Consider the following 20750-nt stretch of genomic DNA (forward strand, 5'->3'; position numbering starts at 1 on the left):
TTACGTACTGACTTGTAATGCCCTCTCTATTATAAACCACTTTCCCATGGGCTAGTCTTCATTTCGGCCTCACAACCTCCACAGGCTTGCTTATTTTTCTTCTACTGGGGATGCTTTCCTTTAACGCTCTTCTCAGGGCTGCATCTCTCCCGTTCTTCAGATCGCAGCTCAAATGTCATTCCCCCATATCTAGATTATATCTACAGGTATGTCTGTCTCGGTGACCCCACGACTCCAAAAGGTCTGGAAGGACTGCAGTGGGCAGGAGCCCCTGGTCAACTGCTGCCAGGCCGTTGCCCGGGCGGCTGTCGGGGAGGCCGCGGAGGGGAGGAGCATCCCGAGTTCCAGTGACGGAATCCAGCGGGCGTCGGCGTCGCCCAGGGGTGCGTCACAGAGCGCGGTTGACCGGGGGCGGGGCCAGGTCTGAGTCACGTGGCTTGGTTGCCTACGCGCTGCTGGGCCGTGGGAAGATGGCGGACGGAAAGGGAGACGGCGCCGCCGCCGCCGGGGCTGGGGCTGAGGCTCCGGCGGGAGTCGGAGCCGGAGACGGAACCGAGACAGAGTCCATGGCTCGGGGTCATAGCCCTACATCTCCGGCGCCAGGAGCCTCAGGGCTGCGACCGTGTCTATGGCAGCTGGAGACAGAGCTGAGGGAGCAGGAGGTGTCGGAGGTCTCATCTTTGAACTACTGCCGGAGCTTCTGCCAGGTGAGGGGCGGACTGGCTGGCTGAGGGCGGCAGGGCGGGGAGGCCAGGGGAAGAGGCCCCGGACCCGTTGCTGCAGCCGGGGCCGGACTGAAAGGCGCCACCTCCATGTCTTGCCGCGCCCCCGGGCCGGGAAGGCCCAGTTCGGAAGCCCGACCGCTGGCCCCCCTCAGCCACTGCCCGACTTCGGCCACCGCCAGGGCGGGTTGCGCTGGGTTAGACTGAGAGCCCGAAGGGCGCCGGCAGCTCCCTGGAAGGGCCGTGCCCTGTCGTCGTTGCCTGTCCTCCCGGCTGGTGGTTGGAGCGCCATTGCCTCCTGAGGGATTGATTGCTCGCTCGTTCCTTCCCGGAGATGCTTTTTTGAGTAGAGTGCAGATCTCCAAATTGGAAAACCTGGGTTTTCCTAGATAATCCGGAGATATATGTTGGGGCCAGAGACTTATGTTTGGAGTCAACGTCTTCTGGGCCCCTAAAAGATATGACAGTTGGCTTTGAAAGGCGTCTAGGGCTTTCTGCTTAAGGATTGTGGAGCTGGTTGGCTGGTTGGTTTTTACTGCCTTTTTTGGTGGGGGGGGCATCAAAGCTGTTCTTTCGCCTCTTCTATATTCCTTTGAGAATTGTGCTGCCAGAAATGAGGCTCGTGATCCTTGTAGTGGTTATTAGGCTCTTTGAGTAGAAGAGGATTGGGAAAGATGAGGAGTGTGGTCTCTTTTGGCAGTTCTGTGACCATTTCTGTGCCGTAGTAAGTCCTAAACCTATGATTACATATTTCTTGGTATGCTTAGTTTCGTTTCCAGGATCACGCCAAGATTTTTCTTTATAAATTTAAAGATGTGCCATTATTATTTCTACGTCTGCTTGTTTGTTCTAATCAGGTTTTGGAGCCGCCCCTCTGCTTCTCACCTGGTGCACCTTAGAAAATGCAAAATAATCGTTGGCACTTGGGCTCTTAATGAGTAGTTGAGTGTGCTGAATAAATTGCGGTGTTCCAAAGTTATAATTTTGAGGGACAATTTGCTCTGTTGGTCCGGAGAAGAATCAAAAATTGACTTGATTTAATGTTTTTCTCCCTCCTCTCTGCTGAGCCAGAAGCACTTCATCTCTGAATGGGTTTTGTCCTTGCTAATCTTTTCCATACTTTGTATCACTCCAGTTTTTATGTCTACAACCCTCAGCCTTTCCCTGAACTCTGAAGTACTAAGGTGTTCTTTGCTTCTTCACCAGCAGTGAACATTCTTAGGACACATATTTACTTTACAAAGTTTTACTGACTCCATAGGATGGTGCCAAACACTTTACCAAGGGCTGAGGAAACATAAATAAGACTGCACTTACCCTTGATGAGCTTACGGTTGGGAGGCGGTAGTAGAAATAACATTATTGCCAATGCAGTTTTGGTAATGATGGAAGAGGAGGCGTTGTAGAAATACTGGGAGAGGCCAATTTAGATGGGGTGGGCTGGGAAGGCCCTATGGCTGAAGGGATGAAAATGAGTCTTGAATATCGGGGAAGGGGATGGTATTCCAGCGTCAAAGGTAGAGATGAGAAGGAAAACAGTGCTTTGGGAGAAGAGGGAGCTAATTGGACCCGGATTAGTGAGGAGGAGAGCAGAAACACTGTTGGTTTTGGGTAAGCCTCCTAAGCTTGCGTTGTTTTCCTAGAAGAATAGCAAGAATGGATATAACCCATCAAATTGAAGCTTGTCAGAGGATAACATATATATATATATATATATATATATATATGTATTCATTCTGCTTTATGCCAACTGCTGGCAGCTCTGATATCATTTTAACTGAATTTTAATGTATTGAGTATTAGTGATACTTAGATATGTGAGGGCACAGAAGAATTTTTAAAAGAAAGTACTTTTGTAATTTGTCTTTTTTATGAAGTTCCTTTTTTTGGCCTGAAATTTTCCCCAAACAATTTTTTGCACTAATAAAATAAAAGGAGTATCTGTGACGGTATATTGTAATAGAAAGCACATTGGATTTCGAGTTAGTTGGGTCTTAATTGTGACTCTACTACTTACTAGCTAATAACCTGGGGCAAACTATGACTGTGAGATTATGTTTTGTTTTCTGACCTTTATCTTGTAGTGCTTTATACGAACAGTAGACAGAAAGTTTATATTCAACCCTTCGCAGTATTTATCACAATATTTTTGTCACATTTTCCCCCCCAGATAAAATCAATAGGGTATCCTTTCTTACCAGATACAGAAAAGTTTTTAAAAATTTTATGATGAAGTAGGAATAATTTCACTATCCAAATTTGATTGAATAGCTTTTGGTTTCACATTTGAAAGGCAGAATAAAATTTATTCATCTACTGATTGTGTGTGTGTGCCTGACATTGCATTAAGTGCTGGAGATAGGAGCCTGCCCTGCAGGAGCACCTAATGAATGTGTAGAGAGATGTAGTTGTATTACATTATCATAAAGGCCTGACCTGTGCTCTCTGGGATGCTTAACTGCCACAAAATTATTTCCATCATGTGTTTAGTTTAGAGATATTGTCTTAAGGACTTATACTGTGCCAAGTAGATCCCTCCTGCAACAGGCTGGGACCGTATTCTCTCTAGCTCTTGCAGCACTTAAAAGAAATGGCTCTGTCTTTGGAATTGCACCAAATCAAGAAATAAACTAACATATGAAAGGATAGAGAAGCTTGTTTCATTCTGGGCATGTTTTCAATTTTCAGAAGTTTGTGAAGATGATCAAAATGAAACTTCAGAAGTAATAGTTACTAAGAAAATGATATTTAGATGAAGTTGTAGTCAGTGAAAATTTGTATTCAGTGATTATGGGATGTGTGTGTGTGTGTGTGTGTGTGTGTTTCCCCCTTCCCTCAGTTCCTTTTCTGAAAACATTGTCTGCCAGACAGACAGTGTGGATAAGATTAACTCCAGAAAACAGTCTTTCTTTGTTTTGCTGAAAAATTGATGATATCCTCTCAAATTCTTGCTATATTTTGGGAACCCAGATTCCTGAAGTTTTCCAACTGGTTGTTGTATTTGTAACACAAATTTTGAACACTTTTAAAGTAGACTTCATTAATAACTTGAAATTATACTTTGAGACTATCAAGCAGAGTAGTTTTATGAGTAAACCTTGTTTATGAGACACTTTGAGTTCTGGAACTAACAGTGACTTTGTAGATTTTTAAATGTTAAATTAGGTAAGTACTGAATGTATATCATTTTCCCCTAGATTAGTGATTGAGTTCAAAGGGCCTAAATGAGATGGGCATACTGGCTTTACCATTTAAACTAGCTGTGTGACCTTGGCACATGTTATTTTCTTTAAACCTTAGTTTTCTCATTGGCAAATGGAATAATAACAGTACTTACTGTTCTCTATGTAAATACACTGTTGTGTGGACTAAATAAAACAATCTCTGTAAAAAACAATGGCCCTAGAATTATCTGAGTTATCCAGATTTCTTGGAATAAAAAGTCTTAACAGCCTTGCCCCCAGCTTACTTTTCAGCTCTTACCTAGCCTATCCCATCACCCCAGTTCTACTGTTACTTATTCAGGAGTACTTTAGTTGGAGTTCGTGGATCAAAGTGGGATCTCAGTTACTCCTATGATTAAAATTTTGCCTGTGAATTTCCAGATGCATTATTTTGGAAAAGATGATCTTAATTTTCATTGGATTCTTCAAGATCCAAGACACATGTTAGGTTTTCAGTAAATATTTCCCAAGTGACTGATCTACAAAAGGATGGAATTACTACTTTAACAAAAGCTCAGCTCATTAAGCATTTTTATGTCTTTCCCTTTCATTGTGCTGTTCTATCCTGTTCTCTCATTTTCTGCATGGCAAGTTTTCCTTCTCTAGGGCCCAGTGCAAATGTCACCTTGTCTGTGAAGCTTTCTTTGATTTTACTAGATAGATTTCCTCTTAGTTGTTTGTGTTCTTTTGACACTTTGCACATACCTGTGGTTTTAACTCCTTTCCTTGCTGTCACCGTCTTAGTTCAGGCTTCATAATGTCCTTTTGCAGCAACTCTTCACTAATCTTTCTTGCCTTCTTACTGGCCTTATCAGCAATGCATTTTGATGTTCCTTTTAAATTATAAACATTATCTTATTAGTCACTTTATTCCCTAAAATTCTTCAATGGTTTTTTCCCAAAAGGCAAGATAAAATTCACACTTATCAGCCTGGCATGCAAAGCCTTTTAGGATCTGGACTTGCTCCACCCCTTACACCCAACTTTTTTTTTTTTTTTTTTGTCTACCTTCATCCCAGTGTTCATCTCTCAGTTCACTTGATTAACCCCAGGGTCACCCCTTCCTCATCTGCTTATTTATCCTTTAAGACCTGGCTCAAATAATACGTTTTTTTTAGAGCATTTTCTGATTTCAGCAGACAGAATGAGGTGATTCTTTCACTTAGAATATGTACTCCAGTAGCATCTTGTACATCGGCCTGGTACCTGAATGTTTTTATCCATGTTTATCTCTTGTATTGACTAGTAAGCCAACAAGTCTTTGTTGTATACCTGGTACCTAGCAATTAATACAATGCCTGGCCCACAAAACTAATCTGTTGAATGAATTATATTGTAGGAACTTCATAATATACTCAAGATATGAGTACTTCAAAAGAAACACCTAGGGCTTCCCTGGTGGCGCAGTGGTTGAGAGTCCGCCTGCCGATGCAGGGGACACGGGTTCGTGCCCCGGTCCGGGAGGATCCCATATGCTGCGGAGCGGCTGGGCCCGTGAGCCATGGCCGCTGAGCCTGCACCTCCGGAGCCTGTGCTCCTCAACGGGAGAGGCCACAACCGTGAGAGGCCCGCGTACTGGGGTGGGGGGGGGTAAAAAAAAAAAAAAGGAAACACCTAATGTAAAATCTAGTATGTTAAAAGGCAGTTTTACCATAAGAAATTCCTGTAAAGGAACAGGATAGGAGATTTTGGTCATTTCTTAGAGACAATACTTGTCAACTTAGCTTACATTCATATAATAAATATAATAAAATACACATTTACATGTGTGGATTGAGGGCTAGTGTTGATGGAGGGAGAAAATAGGAGGCATTATATGGTATTGAGGAAGAGTTACCAGTCTAATAGGACAACAGTTTGGAGATGTTGAGATGGGGAGGATCAGTCTTCCTAACTCCTTGAGGTTGGTGGCCATGAAGACTCTTGAGTATTACCTCTTTCATTTATTTTTACCTTTTTCAATTATTTATTTTAAAGGGCTTTTATTAAATGCATTAGCTTTTCTTCTTGTGCTGCCTTCTCCTGAGAGATGTCTAAATAGGAACTAAATGACAGTTAGTTATAACAGCAAGAGCTAGCTTTTCAGTGTGTGTAACCAAAACATATTATTATAAATGTGACCTGTGAAGCAGTGAGAACTTTGGGTGCTGTTATTTACTGTGGTACCACCCAGTCTCTTGTACTGTGGTCCCTAGTGACTTCTGTGTCTACCTGTGTATCATACTCTTCTGAACAATGTTAGTTAAGAAATCTAGAAAGAACACACCGCTTATTTCAAAACTGCAAATGCATTGGCAAACTAAAATGTGCTTTGTTTTCGTTCAGTTCTAGACATCTGTCATCTCTCCCAGAGGTCTTCTTTGACTCTCTTATCTAAAACAGCACTTCCCCATCTTCTTTGGACTCCTTAACACTGCTTTATATTTCTTTTTAATCACTGACTCTGTCTGATATGTGTATTTGTCTGTATCCCCACCTGGAATGTAAGCATCATGAGGGTGTTTATTGTTTTGTTTACCCAGTGCCTAGATAGTCCCTGGCACTTAATGGCTACTCAATCAATATTTATTGATCTTTTATCTCCTTCCTTCCATAAATCCCTGACTAGACTTCTTAAGAGTAACAAGCAAGACTTAGCTTATCTTTATCAAGAAATAGGAACTTTTCTTGTCAACAGGTTTATGCTGCTTCCTAGTAGGGATCAGGTCTTATTGTCCTTTGTATCTTGATTAACTAAGAGTAGAACCTCATTTTAATTTTATTTATATTTTCTAAGAACTTCCCCTGGTTGCTTATATTCCACCAATATTTAAAGTAATGAATTTTCCAGCAAGCTTTCTTAGCCAGATTGAAGCATTTATTTTGGATATGATTGACACCATACTTTAAAACCCAAACATAGATTGCAAGATGGTATAAAAAATAGATTCCTAAAACTTTCATTGCTGACATAAGCCAACATAGAAACCATATGAAAAAATAGAGGGATATTTAATTTATTGAGCATCTTTTGTGTGCCAGGCACTTGGGTAGGTGGTGGTATTTTCCTTTTACAGGTAGAAAACAGATCCAGGGAAATTACAAAACTTTCCCAGGATCACACAGCTGTGGCGAAGTCTTTGACTCCAGAGCCCATGCTGTTTTTCTTATATCAGCATTTCCTAAATTATGTTTTGTTCCATGAAATATATGTATTCGTAAGCACTTCTTCTTTTTTTTTTTTTTTTTTTTTTGCGGTACGCGGGCCCCTCACAGTTGTGGCCTCTCCCGTTGCGGAGCACAGGCTCTGGACGCGCAGGCCCAGTGGCCATGGCTCACGGGCCCAGCCGCTCCACGGCATGTGGGATCTTCCCGGACCGGGGCACGAACCCGTGTCCCCTGCATCGGCAGGCGGACTCTCAACCACTGCGCCACCAGGGAAGCCCATAAGCACTTCTTGAAATAAGGATTATTTGTTCATGTAAGTTGGGAAAACGTTGGGATAAACGGTTTTTGTTGTTGTTTTTTAATTAATTAATTTATTTTTGGCTGCATTGGATCCTCGTTGCTGCACACGGTCCCCCTCTAGCTGCGGTGTCTTTGCTGCAGTGTGTGGGCCCCTCAGTGCGGTGGCTTCTCCCATTACGGAGCACGGTCTCCAGGCAGGCGGGCTCAGTAGTCGTGGCTCGCGGGCTCTAGAGCACAGGCTCAGTAGTTGTGGCGCACGGGCCCAGGTGCTCCACGGCATGTGGGACCTTCCCGGACCAGGGACCGAACCCGTGTCCCCTGCATTAGCCGGCGGACTCTCAACCACTGCACCACCAGAGCAGTCCCTAAACGTTTTTTTAATATGACACATTGTGACTCTTCTAGAGAGACATTTAAATATTGTACAATATTTGCCAAAATTAAGGTGTCTAAAACATTTAACATTTGGGAGATTGGGATTGACACATATACACTATTTATACCATGTATAAAATAGATAACTAATGAGAACATACTGTATAGCCCAAGGAACTCTACTTAATGCGCCGTGGTGACCTAAATGGGAAGGAAATCCAAAAAAGAGGGGATATGTGTGTATGTATAGCTGATTCATTTTGCTGTACAGTGGAAACTAGCACAATATTGTAAAGCAACTATACTCCAATAAAAATTAATTTAAAAAAATAAATGAAACATTTTGCCATGTTCTAAACCTTATGTCAGCCCCCAAATCACATGCTTTACTTTCATTATAGTAAAGCAAATTAGTGTGGTGAAGAGTTGATTGCTTTATGTTTCTGCACACCACCGAGTTCTGATTTCCTGGTGTTAGCCTAAACATGACTGTGAGTTGTTTTTTTTTTTTCTTTTTGGCTGCATTGGGTCTTTGTTGCTGTGCGTGGGCTTTCTCTAGTTGCGGCGAGCAGAGGCTACTCTTTGTTGCAGTGTGCGAGCTTATTGCGGTGGCTTCTCGTTGTGGAGCACGGGCTTTAGGCGCATGGGCTTCAGTAGTTGTGGCGTGTGGGCTCAGTAGTTGTGGCATGCAGGCTCAGTAGTTGCGGTTCTTGGGCTCTAGAGTGCGGGCTTAGTAGTTGTGGCACACGGGCTTAGTTGCCCCGTGGCATGTGGGATCTTCCGGGACCAGGGATCAAACCCATGTCTCCTGCATTGGCAGGCGGATTCTTAACCACTGTGCCACCAGGGAAGTCCTGACTGTGAGCTTTTTATAAAAAATATTTCCCTCCAAAGTTTTTGCAGGTGTTAGATTATACTTACTGTCCCAAAGGAAAAATATTTTAATGTATTATAATTTTTTGGAAGTTGAGAATGAATTACATTTCAGACATATTTTGAGTTCAAGTTTATTCATCTAGGTTTACCTATATTTCTGCACATAGGAAGCTTCGAAACTACTGATGTATTTGTCTTTTCTCCTCACTTTTGTGCTGTGCCTGATTTCTCTAATGTGTTTTTTAGAGGACTTTTCTTATCCTTTTTGGAGGGATCTAGTAGCTTATTGTGCTGACATTTGATCTCATAGTATTTTTACTTCCAAAGAAATAACCTGAGTGTGTCACATTAGCCAGCACAGTAATGCCTTCTAATATGGACACTCATAAGAATTATTACCAGATATGATAGAATGAATGACTTAGCTTGGGAATTGTATTTTTATGATATGTGGTTGTATAAAATAGGCATATTTTAATTTGGGATTTCATTTTCTTTTTTCCATATGTATGTTTAAAATATATAAGGTATCTTAAAGAAATAAAACTAATTATATATATTTTTTGTTTTTTGTGACTCCAAACTGATACATGCTCATTCTAGAAGCTTAAGACAAGATGTATAAATGCATAAAGTAAAAAGTGAAAGTACCATATAGTCTCACTGTTAATAACTTGATGTATTATTCTGATTTTTGGAAAAGCACATATAGTATATGTGTGTATATAAATATTAAAAGTTTTAGTTGCCCAAGCAACTCATGAACACATTCTAATTGTAAAAACTTAGAATAACGTAAAAGAAGAGAAAGTTAAGATGAAAACTACCATATACTCCCTATACTTCAGTACTACGTTTTCTTAGGTTAACAGTTTGGGAATGTATACTTACAGAATTTTTCCACGTGATATGTATTATTTTTAGAAAAATAGTGTCAAGTTTATATACTAAAACTTGTTTATTTCATTTAATATATTGTAGATATCTTTTCATATGGAACACACACATATTAACTACGTTAAAAAAACTGCATAGTATTCCATTGAAAACTGCATTGATTTTATTTTTATTTTTTAATTAATTAATTTATTTTTGGCTGCGTTGGGTCTTCATTGCTGTGCACGGGTCTTTCTCTAGTTGGCGGTGAGCGGGGGCTGAGCAGGGGCTACTCTTCATCACTGTGCGTGGGCTTCTCATTGCGGTGGCTTCTCTTGTGGAGCATGGGCTCTAGGTGTGCAGGCTTCAGTAGCTGTGGCTCATGGGCTCTAGAGTGCAGGCTCAGTAGTTGTGGCACATGTGCTTAGTTGTTCCGTGGCATGTGGGATCTTCCCGGACCAGGGCTCGAACCTATGTCCTGTGCACGGGCAGGCGGATTCTTAACCACTGCGCCATCCGGGAAGTCCCAAAACCTTCAATGCTCTTAATTAAAAAAATTTTAAAACTGTAAAAGCTATGCTCAAGACAGAATATATGAAGCTACAGAAAGGTTTAAGGGAAAAGTAGAAGCCCTTTTTTGCCTTCAGTTCCTCCAGTCACTCCCCAGAGCAGTTAATGGTGTCTTGTGTGTTCTTAAAAATTAAAATGCACACTCTTCTGCAATTTACATTTTAATTAATTAATTTTTGAAAAGAGTTATTATTTTTTTATTTAATTTATTTTTGGCTGCGTCGGGTCATAGTTGTAGCACTTGGGATCTTCCTTGAGACATGCAGCATCTTTTGTTGCGGCGCATGGGCTCTTCGTTGTGGTGCACAAGCTTCTCTCTAGTTGAGGTGTGCGGGTTTTCTCTTCTCTAGTTGTGGTGCACAGTCTCCAGGGCGCATGGGCTCTGTAGTTTGCAGCATGCAGGCTCTAGTTGAGGCACATGAGCTCGGTAGTTGTGGCGCATGGGCTTAGTTGCCCCGCGGCATGTGGGATCTTAGCTCCCTGACTAGGAATAGAACTCGCATCCCCTGCATTGATTGTAAGGCGGATTCTTTATCACTGGACCACCAGGGAAGTCCCTACATTTTGATTTAATATACTGAGGACAACTTTCTGAATCAGTACATGTTGAACATTACCATAATTAAATAATTTTTATTCTTTTTTGTTGTTACCACAAATAAGGTTGAAGTGAACAACCTTAAACATTAAGCATTAGTTACTTATATCCATAACATAAATTCCTGGCATTGACATTACAGTACTGGACTAAAGAGAATGTTTTTTTTAAATTTTGATAGCTACTGGCCTATGAGAATTTGAGTATGTACTTCCACCAATAGTGTTATGGAGTCCCTGTTTCACTATATCCTTGCCAACCCTGGTATTACTAAACTTTTTAATATTTGCCCATCTGATAGTGGCAGATAATTGCTATCACACTATTAATTTGTATTTTAAAAGCATTTAAGAAAATATTTATATATTCATTTATTTTGGCTGCACCGGGTCTTAGTTGTGGTACACGGGATCTTCGTTGTGGCATGCAGGATCTTTAGTTGTGGTATGTTGGCTTCGTAGTTGTGGCATACATGCTTCTTAGTTGCGGCATGTGAACACTTAGTTGCGGCATGCATGCGGGATCTAGTTCCCCAACCAGGGATTGAACCTGGACCCCTGCATTGGGAGCACGGAGTCTTACCCACTGGACCACCAGGGAAGTCCTTGTTATTTTTTCATGTGTATTAGATATTTACTTTTTTTTCCCTGTGAGGTTTGTCTTTACCTTTTTTTTTTTAACATACTTCTGTTTTAAAATGTTATTATTTAAAAGTCATTAAAATTTGGTTGTGTCTAATCATCTAGTGTGACCTTGTAATCTTAAGATTCCAAGCTGCTTTGAGGTTCTCAAGAAGCAGAACATACTACAGAGTGTTAGTTGCAGCCTAACCTGAGGCCATCAGAATGTATCATAAAATTTAGTGATTGATTGTTGCTGTGAGAGATTTGTCAGTGTACTCATTTCCAACAAACATTTATTGATCGTTACTACTTTGGGGAGATTTGGGAATCTTTGGGAAGACTGAGTCATAGCTGAATAAATGGAAAGACCCTAGTGCTTTACATTAGCCAAGTTTTTCTTATGTTGTTATCTTTATATGTTTTCAAATAAAGTGTCACTGAATGGATGTATTACCTTGCACCAAATCGGTTTGTTATGGGCCTCAAATTGCTGCTTAAATGAGATGACCTTTTAGATGTGATTCTCCTCTAAAACGACATAAGTCTATTGGGAAACATTTGCTAAGGATTATTTTCTAAGTCATCTCCAAACATTTGCCTTGTGTATCCTTATTGAAATAAATAAATTTTAAATGTTCTATTTATGCAGTACCAATATATAAATTACAAGCAAACACAGAAGTGTAAAAGGGATGAGACTTTTAAAACTAATTTAAATAAAAGTTTCAATATTCTATTTCTGCCCCTTGATGGGTTATCATTTACACCTTTAGGGTAAATGCCCATCCCAGTGGAAACCACTCTACTAATTTGAGCTGAAATTATTTGTTTACACTAGTTGTTATGCTCACTATCCTTATTTGGCTCTTTTCTTCATAATGAAAGCTTGATTTTGGTAAATGAAAATGTTAAACCTAGAGTAAATTATCCCATGAAGTTCTAACAGTAAATGTGGGTTAAACTTCATGTTTCGTCAATATTATGTTTTATTGTCTTATGAAATGGAGAACATATACAATAGAAAGTACAGTTGAAGTTAAGAGGTTTTGCTTTAAATCCTCATTCCAACACTTTTGTGATCTTAAACCTTGCTGTGGGTCTATATTCTTGTCTATAAAATTGGGGGTAATAGAAAGCTACCCCGTAGGTGGTTGTGAGGATCAAATGGGACAATATTACAGTACCCTTAGCATAGCTTTTGGTAGCAGCAGATAGGTACCCAGCGTGTGGAGCACAGGCTCTGGACGCGCAGGCTCAGCGGCCATGGCTCACGGGCCCAGCCGCTCCGCGGCATGTGGGATCCTCCCGGACCGGGGCACGAACCCGTGTCCCCTGCATCAGCAGGCGGACTCTCAACCACTCCGCCACCAGGGAAGCCCCTGTTTCTTTATTTCCTTTCTATACTGAATATTGTTTTAGAGAAGTATTTCATGTAGCGTGGTTTTCCTCCATTTTCCTGTCAATGTAGAGCTCACTGAAAGAAAAAAGTTTCCTAAATGCTTTCAGAGCATTTGCTAACATAGTTTTAGATTCAGAGAGCCTATGATGAGTTTTGCAGACTGGAAGTGTAATTTACAGTAAATTTCTATTACACTGAAGCAATATGGATGCCTTTTGGGGTTTATAGTAGGTATAATGCGTTTGACCTGTTGCAACTGATAGATCATTGTATATGAAATATTTTTTATTCATTTGGCTGTTGGCTTTAACTTGGTTTATTGTTTGGCATTTAAATTATGTATTTCATTTTATTGAAATGTGCATATATCAAAAGTTATTTGAATTTGTAACATGTTGGATTTGAGTTCTTGGGAAAAAGTTGGCCATGTTTTCATAAAATTGTAGAATCTTATGTTTGGGGGAAGAACTTTGGAGGTTATCTGCCCCATTCCCTTTCCAGCTTAAAACTTGTAAGTTAGAAACTCCCTCTCAGTCGAGGATGTTAGCTGAGGATCAGAATAATTATATCAGTATTGTGTGATATTATATGACAGCTGTAATATCAGTAAAGTTCTGAACTTTGACATATCTATTTACTATCAAGCAAAATTGAGGATTATCATTGTAATCTGATGTGAGCACCTTTCTGAAAAATACTGTGATCTTAAGCATTTTCTTTTTAAAATTCCCACAAGTGCCGTTTGGTCAACATTATGCTGCTCTCCTCCCTTACAGGGTTTGAAGGAAGCAGTGAGAATTTGGAGTTCAGTCTACTTAGTTGAATTTGTTTTAGTATACAGGCATATTTCATGCTAATCAAAGATGTGTATCGGAAAAATTGTCTTAATCAAACTTCAAAAATAAGTTGGCATATCCTTTAATAATTGGGCAAAGAATCAAAAGCAAATAATTACAAAATACCTGTTATGTGCTACTTGGGGTTCTGGTCTGCAGTGAGCTTATTGTCTAGTGGAGAAGGTAAATATTAAGCAGTTTTTCCTGTTAAATATGCTTATTGGTACAAAAGAGCAGTAGTCAGTGTTTGACGGTTATATGTATTTATCTACCTTCCTACTAGTTTGTCCTTAGGTAACACGAACATAAGCAAAACAATTCCCTTGCCTAACTATTGCACAATAAGTTTTAGATCTAACATAAATGGTTTTGAGTAAGCAACATTATTGCTCTTTCCAGTTGGTATAGATTATAAAGAAATGATTTTCCGTGCCACTTTTCTATAATCGGCTTCATTAGTGTTTGTTGCCAAACTGAAAATTTGAAGCAAGTGCATGGTTAAGAAGGGAAAACCCTACTAATTTAAGGGAGAGCAGGAATGCCAGGAATCTGTCTTGGACTAGATGAGGGCTTTTATAAGATATTTTAGATTTGGAAATGCCAAAAAATAAGTACCCTTTGAACACCCCAGAGCTATAAAACATTTGAGCACAGGAGATTATTACAAAGAATTAGAAAGCTTTTGTTTATGTATATAAGGCGTATGTACCAAATTGTATTTATCAGGGTTATTTGGTGATAGAGAGTAGGGGTAGAATTAGATGGAACACTGGTGTGGTCTTTCACTTCTTTGTTGCATAGAAAATTTTAAAGTGGTGGAATTATGAGTGGATTTTCCCTTTTTATTTCAGTGTATTTCAGTATTTTTTCAAATAAAATTTAAACAGGCAAAAAGGTAGTACTATATGTATTGGTATGAAAGGATGTCCAAGATCTGTTGTTTTAGAAACAGTTAGAAAACTATATAATATCCCATTTTATAAAGCAATGATGTATAGAAAAAGTTTTGAAAGACAGTTACTAAAGTGTTATCATTTGTTACATTTCAGTGAAGAATAAGTGGGACATTCACTTTATGTTTCTTGTGTTTTTGTACGGTTTATACTTATATATTACCCTTTTAAATTAATTTTCATTTTATCAACTATTGTTTCAGTACTTGTCTTTGCTTCTTTCCTTTGTTGGATACTGTTTCCTGGCCCTCTGTCTTTGTCTTGTTTTACTCCCCTATTTGGGGTGTGAGGAGTTACCCTCCAGTAGCTTCCTGAGGAGGTTTCCCCTCTGTTTTGTGTTAGTTAGGCTGGGTATAGGAATCTAGGCTGAAAATCCGTTTTGCTCAGAACTTTGAATGGTATGTTACTTTTCAAAAAAATCAAATATTTCCAACATACAGGTAGTAAAGTGTGTACTAAAATGAACACAACCTAAGAAATAAAATAATTGAAGCTACCTATGTACCCTGTTACAGACATCATCTACCTCCCACCATCATCCTGATTTTGGTATTTAATCTTTCCTCCATCTCTTTAGTTTGTATTTGTGTATTTTAATATAATGTGTAATATTAAGAATTATGTTTTCCAGCTTTGCTTAAATGATGTACTGTATGTATTCTTCTGAAGCTTTCTGAATTCAACATAATGTTTCTAAGGTGTATCTAGTATGTTTGTATACTTTTTGGTATGTATAGTCTTGATACATTCATTTTTCACTGGTGTGTAGTATTTCATTATGTAAATATATCACAGTTCATTTGTCCATTCTTTTACTGATGGATTTAGAAGCATTTACATTAACTGCTGGGGTAGATATCTTTTCCTTATATGTTTATACGTGGGTGCAAGAATTTCTTTTAGGGTATATGCTTACAGTGGAATTGCTAGCTTCATATATAAGCCTATCTTCAACTATAATAAATACTGCCAAGTTACTCTCCAAAGTATTTGTAGCAGTTTATGCAGTCACCAGTGTATGAAAGTTACCATTGCCCTTCATTCTTGCCAATACTTGGTATAGTCGACAGTTTAATTGTAGCCGTTCTGATGGGTAGACTGTGGTATCTCATTGTGGTTTTAATTTTTTTTTCTGTTTACTTGTGAGGAGTTGCTTATCTTTTTGGTTATATTTATTGCTATTCAGATTTCCTCTTTTCTGAATTACTTTTTCCCATTTTTTGCTCATTTTTCATTTGGGTTTTCTTAACAGTTTTTATGAAATTATATTCTAGACATGAATTTTTTGTTGGTCATTACTTCGGAATTATCTTTTCTTCTGTTTATCTTTTCACTTTTTATATTATTATTTTTAATGTAATTTTTAAACTTTTTCTTAAATTTTATTTTATTTATTTATTTTTGGCTGCATTGGTCTTCATTGTTGCACACAGGCTTTCTCTAGTTGCGGTGAGTGGGGGCTATTCGTTGCGATGCAGTGGCCTCCCCTTGTTGTGGAGCACGGGCTCTAGGCATGCGGGCTTCAGTAGTTGTGGCACGCAGGCTCAGTAGTTGTGGCTCACGGGCTTAGTTGCTCTGCGGCATGTGGGATCTTCCCAGACCAGGGCTTGAACCTGTGTCCCATGCATTGGCAGGAGGATTCTTAACCACTGTGCCACCAGGGAAGTCCCTTATATTATTTTTATGCACAGAATTTTTACACTTTATTGCAGTAAAAATAGTAAATCCGACAAGTGAAATGTAAAATTTATTTAAATTCCTTTTATGATTTTGTGCATTTTGTGGAGCATTGTGTTTTTTTTAAAAAAAGCTTTATTGAGGTATAATTGACATACAGTAAACTGTTTATATTTAAAATGAACAATGTGATAAGCTTTGGCATATCTGTATACCCATGAAACCACAATCAAGATAACAGAGGGGCTTCCCTGGTGGCGCAGTGGTTGAGAGTCCGCCTGCTGATGCAGAGGACATGGGTTCGTGCCCCAGTCCGGGAAGATCCCACATGCCGCGGAGCGGCTGGGCCCGTGAGCCATGGCTGCTGAGCCTGCACATCTGGAGCCTGTGCTCCACAACCACAGGTTCCACAACCGGAGAGGCCACAACAGTGAGAGGCCTGCATACCGCCAAAAAAAAAAAAAAAAAAAAAAGATAACAAATATATCCGTCACTCCTAGAACTTTCTTTCTACTCCTATTGTGTTTCTGCTTTCTTACTTTCCTCCCGTACATAACCATAACATCCTCACTCAGCTATGCTGCTTTCTCTCTATATAGATTATATTGCATTTTTAGAATTTTACATAAATAAATCTATAAGTCTCTTTTTGGTGTCTTGCAGTATAATTATTTTGAAATTCTTTTATGTTGTTGTATATATTAATAATTAATTCCTTTCATTGCTGAGTATTCATTGTATGGCTTTATCATGATTTGTTTATTCACCTGTTGGTATATTTGGCTTGTTTCCAGTTTTTAGCTAATACAGACAGAGCTGCTATGAACATTCATGTGTAAGTCTTTGTGTGAACAAACGCCTTCTCTTTCTCTTGGGTAAATATCTGGAATGGCTGGGTCACATGTCAGGTTTTTGAGAGTAGTTGTATCATTTTACATTCCTACCAACAATGTATGAGAGTTCTAGTTTTCCACCTCCTGATCAACACTTGGTGTGGCCAGTCTTTTTAGTTCTAGCCGTTCTAAAATTAGTGGCAGCTCATTGTGGTTCTCATTTGCCTTTCCCTAATGACTTCTGCTGAGTATCTTTTCACGTGCTTAGTTACCAACCACATATCTTCTTTGGGAATGTATCTTTTCAACTCTTGCTCATTTGAAAAAATTGGATTGTTTGTTTTCTTACTGTGAGTTTTGAGGGGTGTGTGTGTGTGTTTCTGGACCCAAGTCCTTTATGCAATGTATTCTTCTTTTTTTCCTTTTTTAAATGTTGTGACTTAGATGGCAAAGGGTAGACAGATTGGGGATGGTGATTTGTATCACTTTTAAGTTACACACATTCTGCCTCTGGTTCACTTGGGATCTCTGGAGGGAACACCCTTGGCTGTGACACAGATTCCATTGTGTTGATGTGGGCATGGAGAAAGCCTGAGGTGCTCTCTACCAGCTTAGAAGGAGTAGGTCATGACAAGGATGAACTGAGGCAGAACAACATGGTGGCAGACACACATTGTGGACAGAACTGTTCTAAACTCATGAGAGACACTATCAAGAACTTTAAGGAAAAACTGGGTGAGACATTAACAGGAACGAAAAGTCCTGCATTACTAGATGGGCATAAGAGCAGCCAAGCCATGGCTTGTTGGCATGTATTCTCCTAGGCTGTGGTTTGTCTTTTTATTCTCTTAACAGTGTCTTTTGAAGGACACAAGTTCTTAATTTTGATAAAGTTGAGTTTATTAACTTGTTCTTTTATTTTTTTATTAATTAATTAATTTTATTTATTTATGGCTGTGTTGGGTCTTCGTTGCTGCGCACGGGTTTTCTCTAGTTGTGGTGAGCAGGGGCTACTCTTTGTTGCGGTGCACAGGCTTCTCATTGAGGTGGCTTCTCTTGTTGCAGAGCATGGGCTCTAGGGTGCACGGGCTTCAGTAGTTGTGGCACATGGGCTCAGTAGTTGTGGCTCGCGGGCTCTAGAGCACAGGCTCAGTAGTTGTGGCGCACAGACTTTGTTGCTCTGCGGCATGTGGGATCTTCCCTGACCAGGGCTCAAACCCGTGTCTCCTGCATTGGCAGGCGGATTCTTAACCACTGAGCCACCAGGGAAGCCCAACTTGTTCTTTTATTGATTGTATTTTTCATGTTATGTCTGAGAAATCTGCCTAACCCAAGAGCACAAAGGCTTTCTATGTTCTCTTCTATAAATGTTACTGTTTTAGGTTTTACATTTAGATCTATGATCCATTTGGAGTTAATTTTTGTGTATTGTGTGAGTGATGGGTGGAAGTTCTTTTTCTAAAAATATGAACATCTGAATGTTCCAGAATCATTTGTTGAAAAGACTGCTTTCCCATTGAATTGAGAATTGCCTTTGCGCTTTGCTGAAAATCAGTTAGCCATATGTATGTAGGTGTGTTTCTGGACTTTATTCTGTTCTGTTGATCTGTTTGTATACCCTGATGCCATTACCACACTCTGTGTTGCTTTTTTCAAACAGAAAATACAATGTTATGAAAACTATATTACACATAGAGACAGGAAGTAGAATGGTGGTTGCCAGGGGCTGGAGGGAAGGGGAAATGGGGAGTTATTGTTTAATGGGTCAGTTTCAGTTTTGCAAGATGAAACAAGTTCTGTGGATGGATGTTGGTGATGGTAGCATGGCAGTGTAAATATACTTAATGTCACAGAACTGTACACTTAAAAAAGTGGTTAAGATAGTAAGTTTTGTTATGTGTATTTTGCCACAGTTTTTAAAGCTATATTGCGCAATGTCTGGTGCAAAATGAGTACTCAGTCATTTCAGTTAAGTGATTTTTAAAAATCAAGATCTAAAGAGGTTAGCTGGCAAATGATGGTGCTAGAGGTTTGAATCCACAGCCAAAAGGCATGTTATTTCACTCTATTACACAACCGCCTCAGAATTGTGATCCTTTTCCCCAGTGTGATAAAGCTTGGATTTAAAAACCTCAAGATTTAAGAGGTATTCTAGATCAATCTCTTTAGTACTAGTGACTTACTAAAACAGAAATGTGAGGTATTTGAATTTATCCTTCTCTTTCCCCAGTCTTCCTAATCATGCTCACACACTTCTGTTTCTTGAAAATTGCTCTTAAATCTCAAGACATGAAGTTAACTTTTTTGGGTATTTTTTAATATTGTGGTAAAGTATGCATAATATAAAATTTGCCACTTTAGCTATTTTTAAGCATACAGTTCACAGTGGCATTAAGTATATTGTGTCGTTATGCAACTATCACCACCATTCATCTTCAGAACATTTTCATCTTCCCACACTGAACCTCTGAACTCATCAGACATTAATCCCCCATTCGTCCCTCTCCCCTGCCTCTGGTAACCACCATTCTGCTTTCTGCCTCTATGAATTTGACTATGGTGCATTCTTATAAGTGGAAACATATGTCTCTTTGTGACTTGCTTATTTCACTTAGCATAATGGCTTTAAGATTCATCGAGGTTGTAGCATGTGTCAAATTTCCTTTCTCTTTAAGGCTGAATAATATTCCACTGTGTTTATATACCACAATTTGTTCATCCATCCCTTGATGGATTCTTTGATTTCGTCCACCTGTTGTAAATAATGCTGCTATGAATATGGGAACAAATAGCTCTTCAGGTCCCTGCTTTCAGTTCTTTTGGGTGTATATCCAGAAGTGAAATTACTAGATCATATGGTAATTCTGTTTAATTTTTGGAGAAACCATCATACATTTTGCACAGTGGCTGAACCATTTTACATTCCCACCAGCAATGCACAGGGGTTCCAAATTCTCCACATTTTTGCAAACAATTGTTATTTTCTGTTTGTTTGTTTTTGATAATAACTATCCTAGTGAGTGTGAAATGGTATCTCATTGTGATTTTGATTTGCATTTCCTACTTACTGATGTTGAACATCTTTTCATGTGCTTATTGGCCATTTGTGTATCTTCTTTGGAGAAATGTCTGTTTAAGTCCTTTGCCCATTATGAATTGGGTTTTGTTGTTGTTGAGTTTTAAAGCTTTATATATTTTGGATATTAATCCATTAACAGATAGATGACTTGCAGATATTTTCACCTGTTTTTCAGGTTTTCTTTTTACCACATGGACAGTATCCAAATTTCGGGGTACAAAAGTTTTTAATTTTGATGTAGCTCAGTTTATCTGTTTTTACTTTTGTTACGTGTGCTCTCAGTATCATGACTAAGAAATCATTTCCAAGTCCAATATCATGAAGCTTTTCCACTGTTTTCTTCCAAGAGTTTTATGATTTTAGCTCTTAGATCTATTTTTTCCTTTTTTCTTTTCTTTTTTTAATTGAAGTGTAGTTGATTTACAATATTGTGTTAGTTTCAGGTATACAGCAAAATTATTGTTATACATATATTTTTCAGATTATTTTCCATTATAGATTATTACAAGATATTGCATATAGTTTCCTGTGATATACAGTAAATCCTTGCTGCTTCTCTGTTTTTGTTTTGTTTTGTTTTTTAATTTATTTAATTTATTTATTTTTGGCTGCGTTGGGTCTTCGTTGCGGTGCGCAGGCTTCTCATTGCAGTGGCTTCTCTT

At 39.1% G+C, this 20750-nt stretch overlaps 1 protein-coding gene across 1 annotated transcript in view; it reads left to right on the forward strand.

The window, feature by feature from the left end:
- Window positions 1–465: 465 nt before the first annotated feature.
- Window positions 466–20750, forward strand: part of RLF (RLF zinc finger) — a 79772-nt gene continuing 59487 nt past the window's right edge. Inside the window, exon 1 of the mRNA XM_060089584.1 lies at window positions 466–707. Coding sequence (XP_059945567.1) covers window positions 471–707 — 237 coding nt within the window. The 5' untranslated portion in view covers window positions 466–470. The remainder of the gene's footprint in view (window positions 708–20750) is intronic.

Source organism: Mesoplodon densirostris, chromosome 2, assembly GCF_025265405.1.
Source record: "Mesoplodon densirostris isolate mMesDen1 chromosome 2, mMesDen1 primary haplotype, whole genome shotgun sequence".
NCBI classification, from domain to species: domain Eukaryota; kingdom Metazoa; phylum Chordata; class Mammalia; order Artiodactyla; family Ziphiidae; genus Mesoplodon; species Mesoplodon densirostris.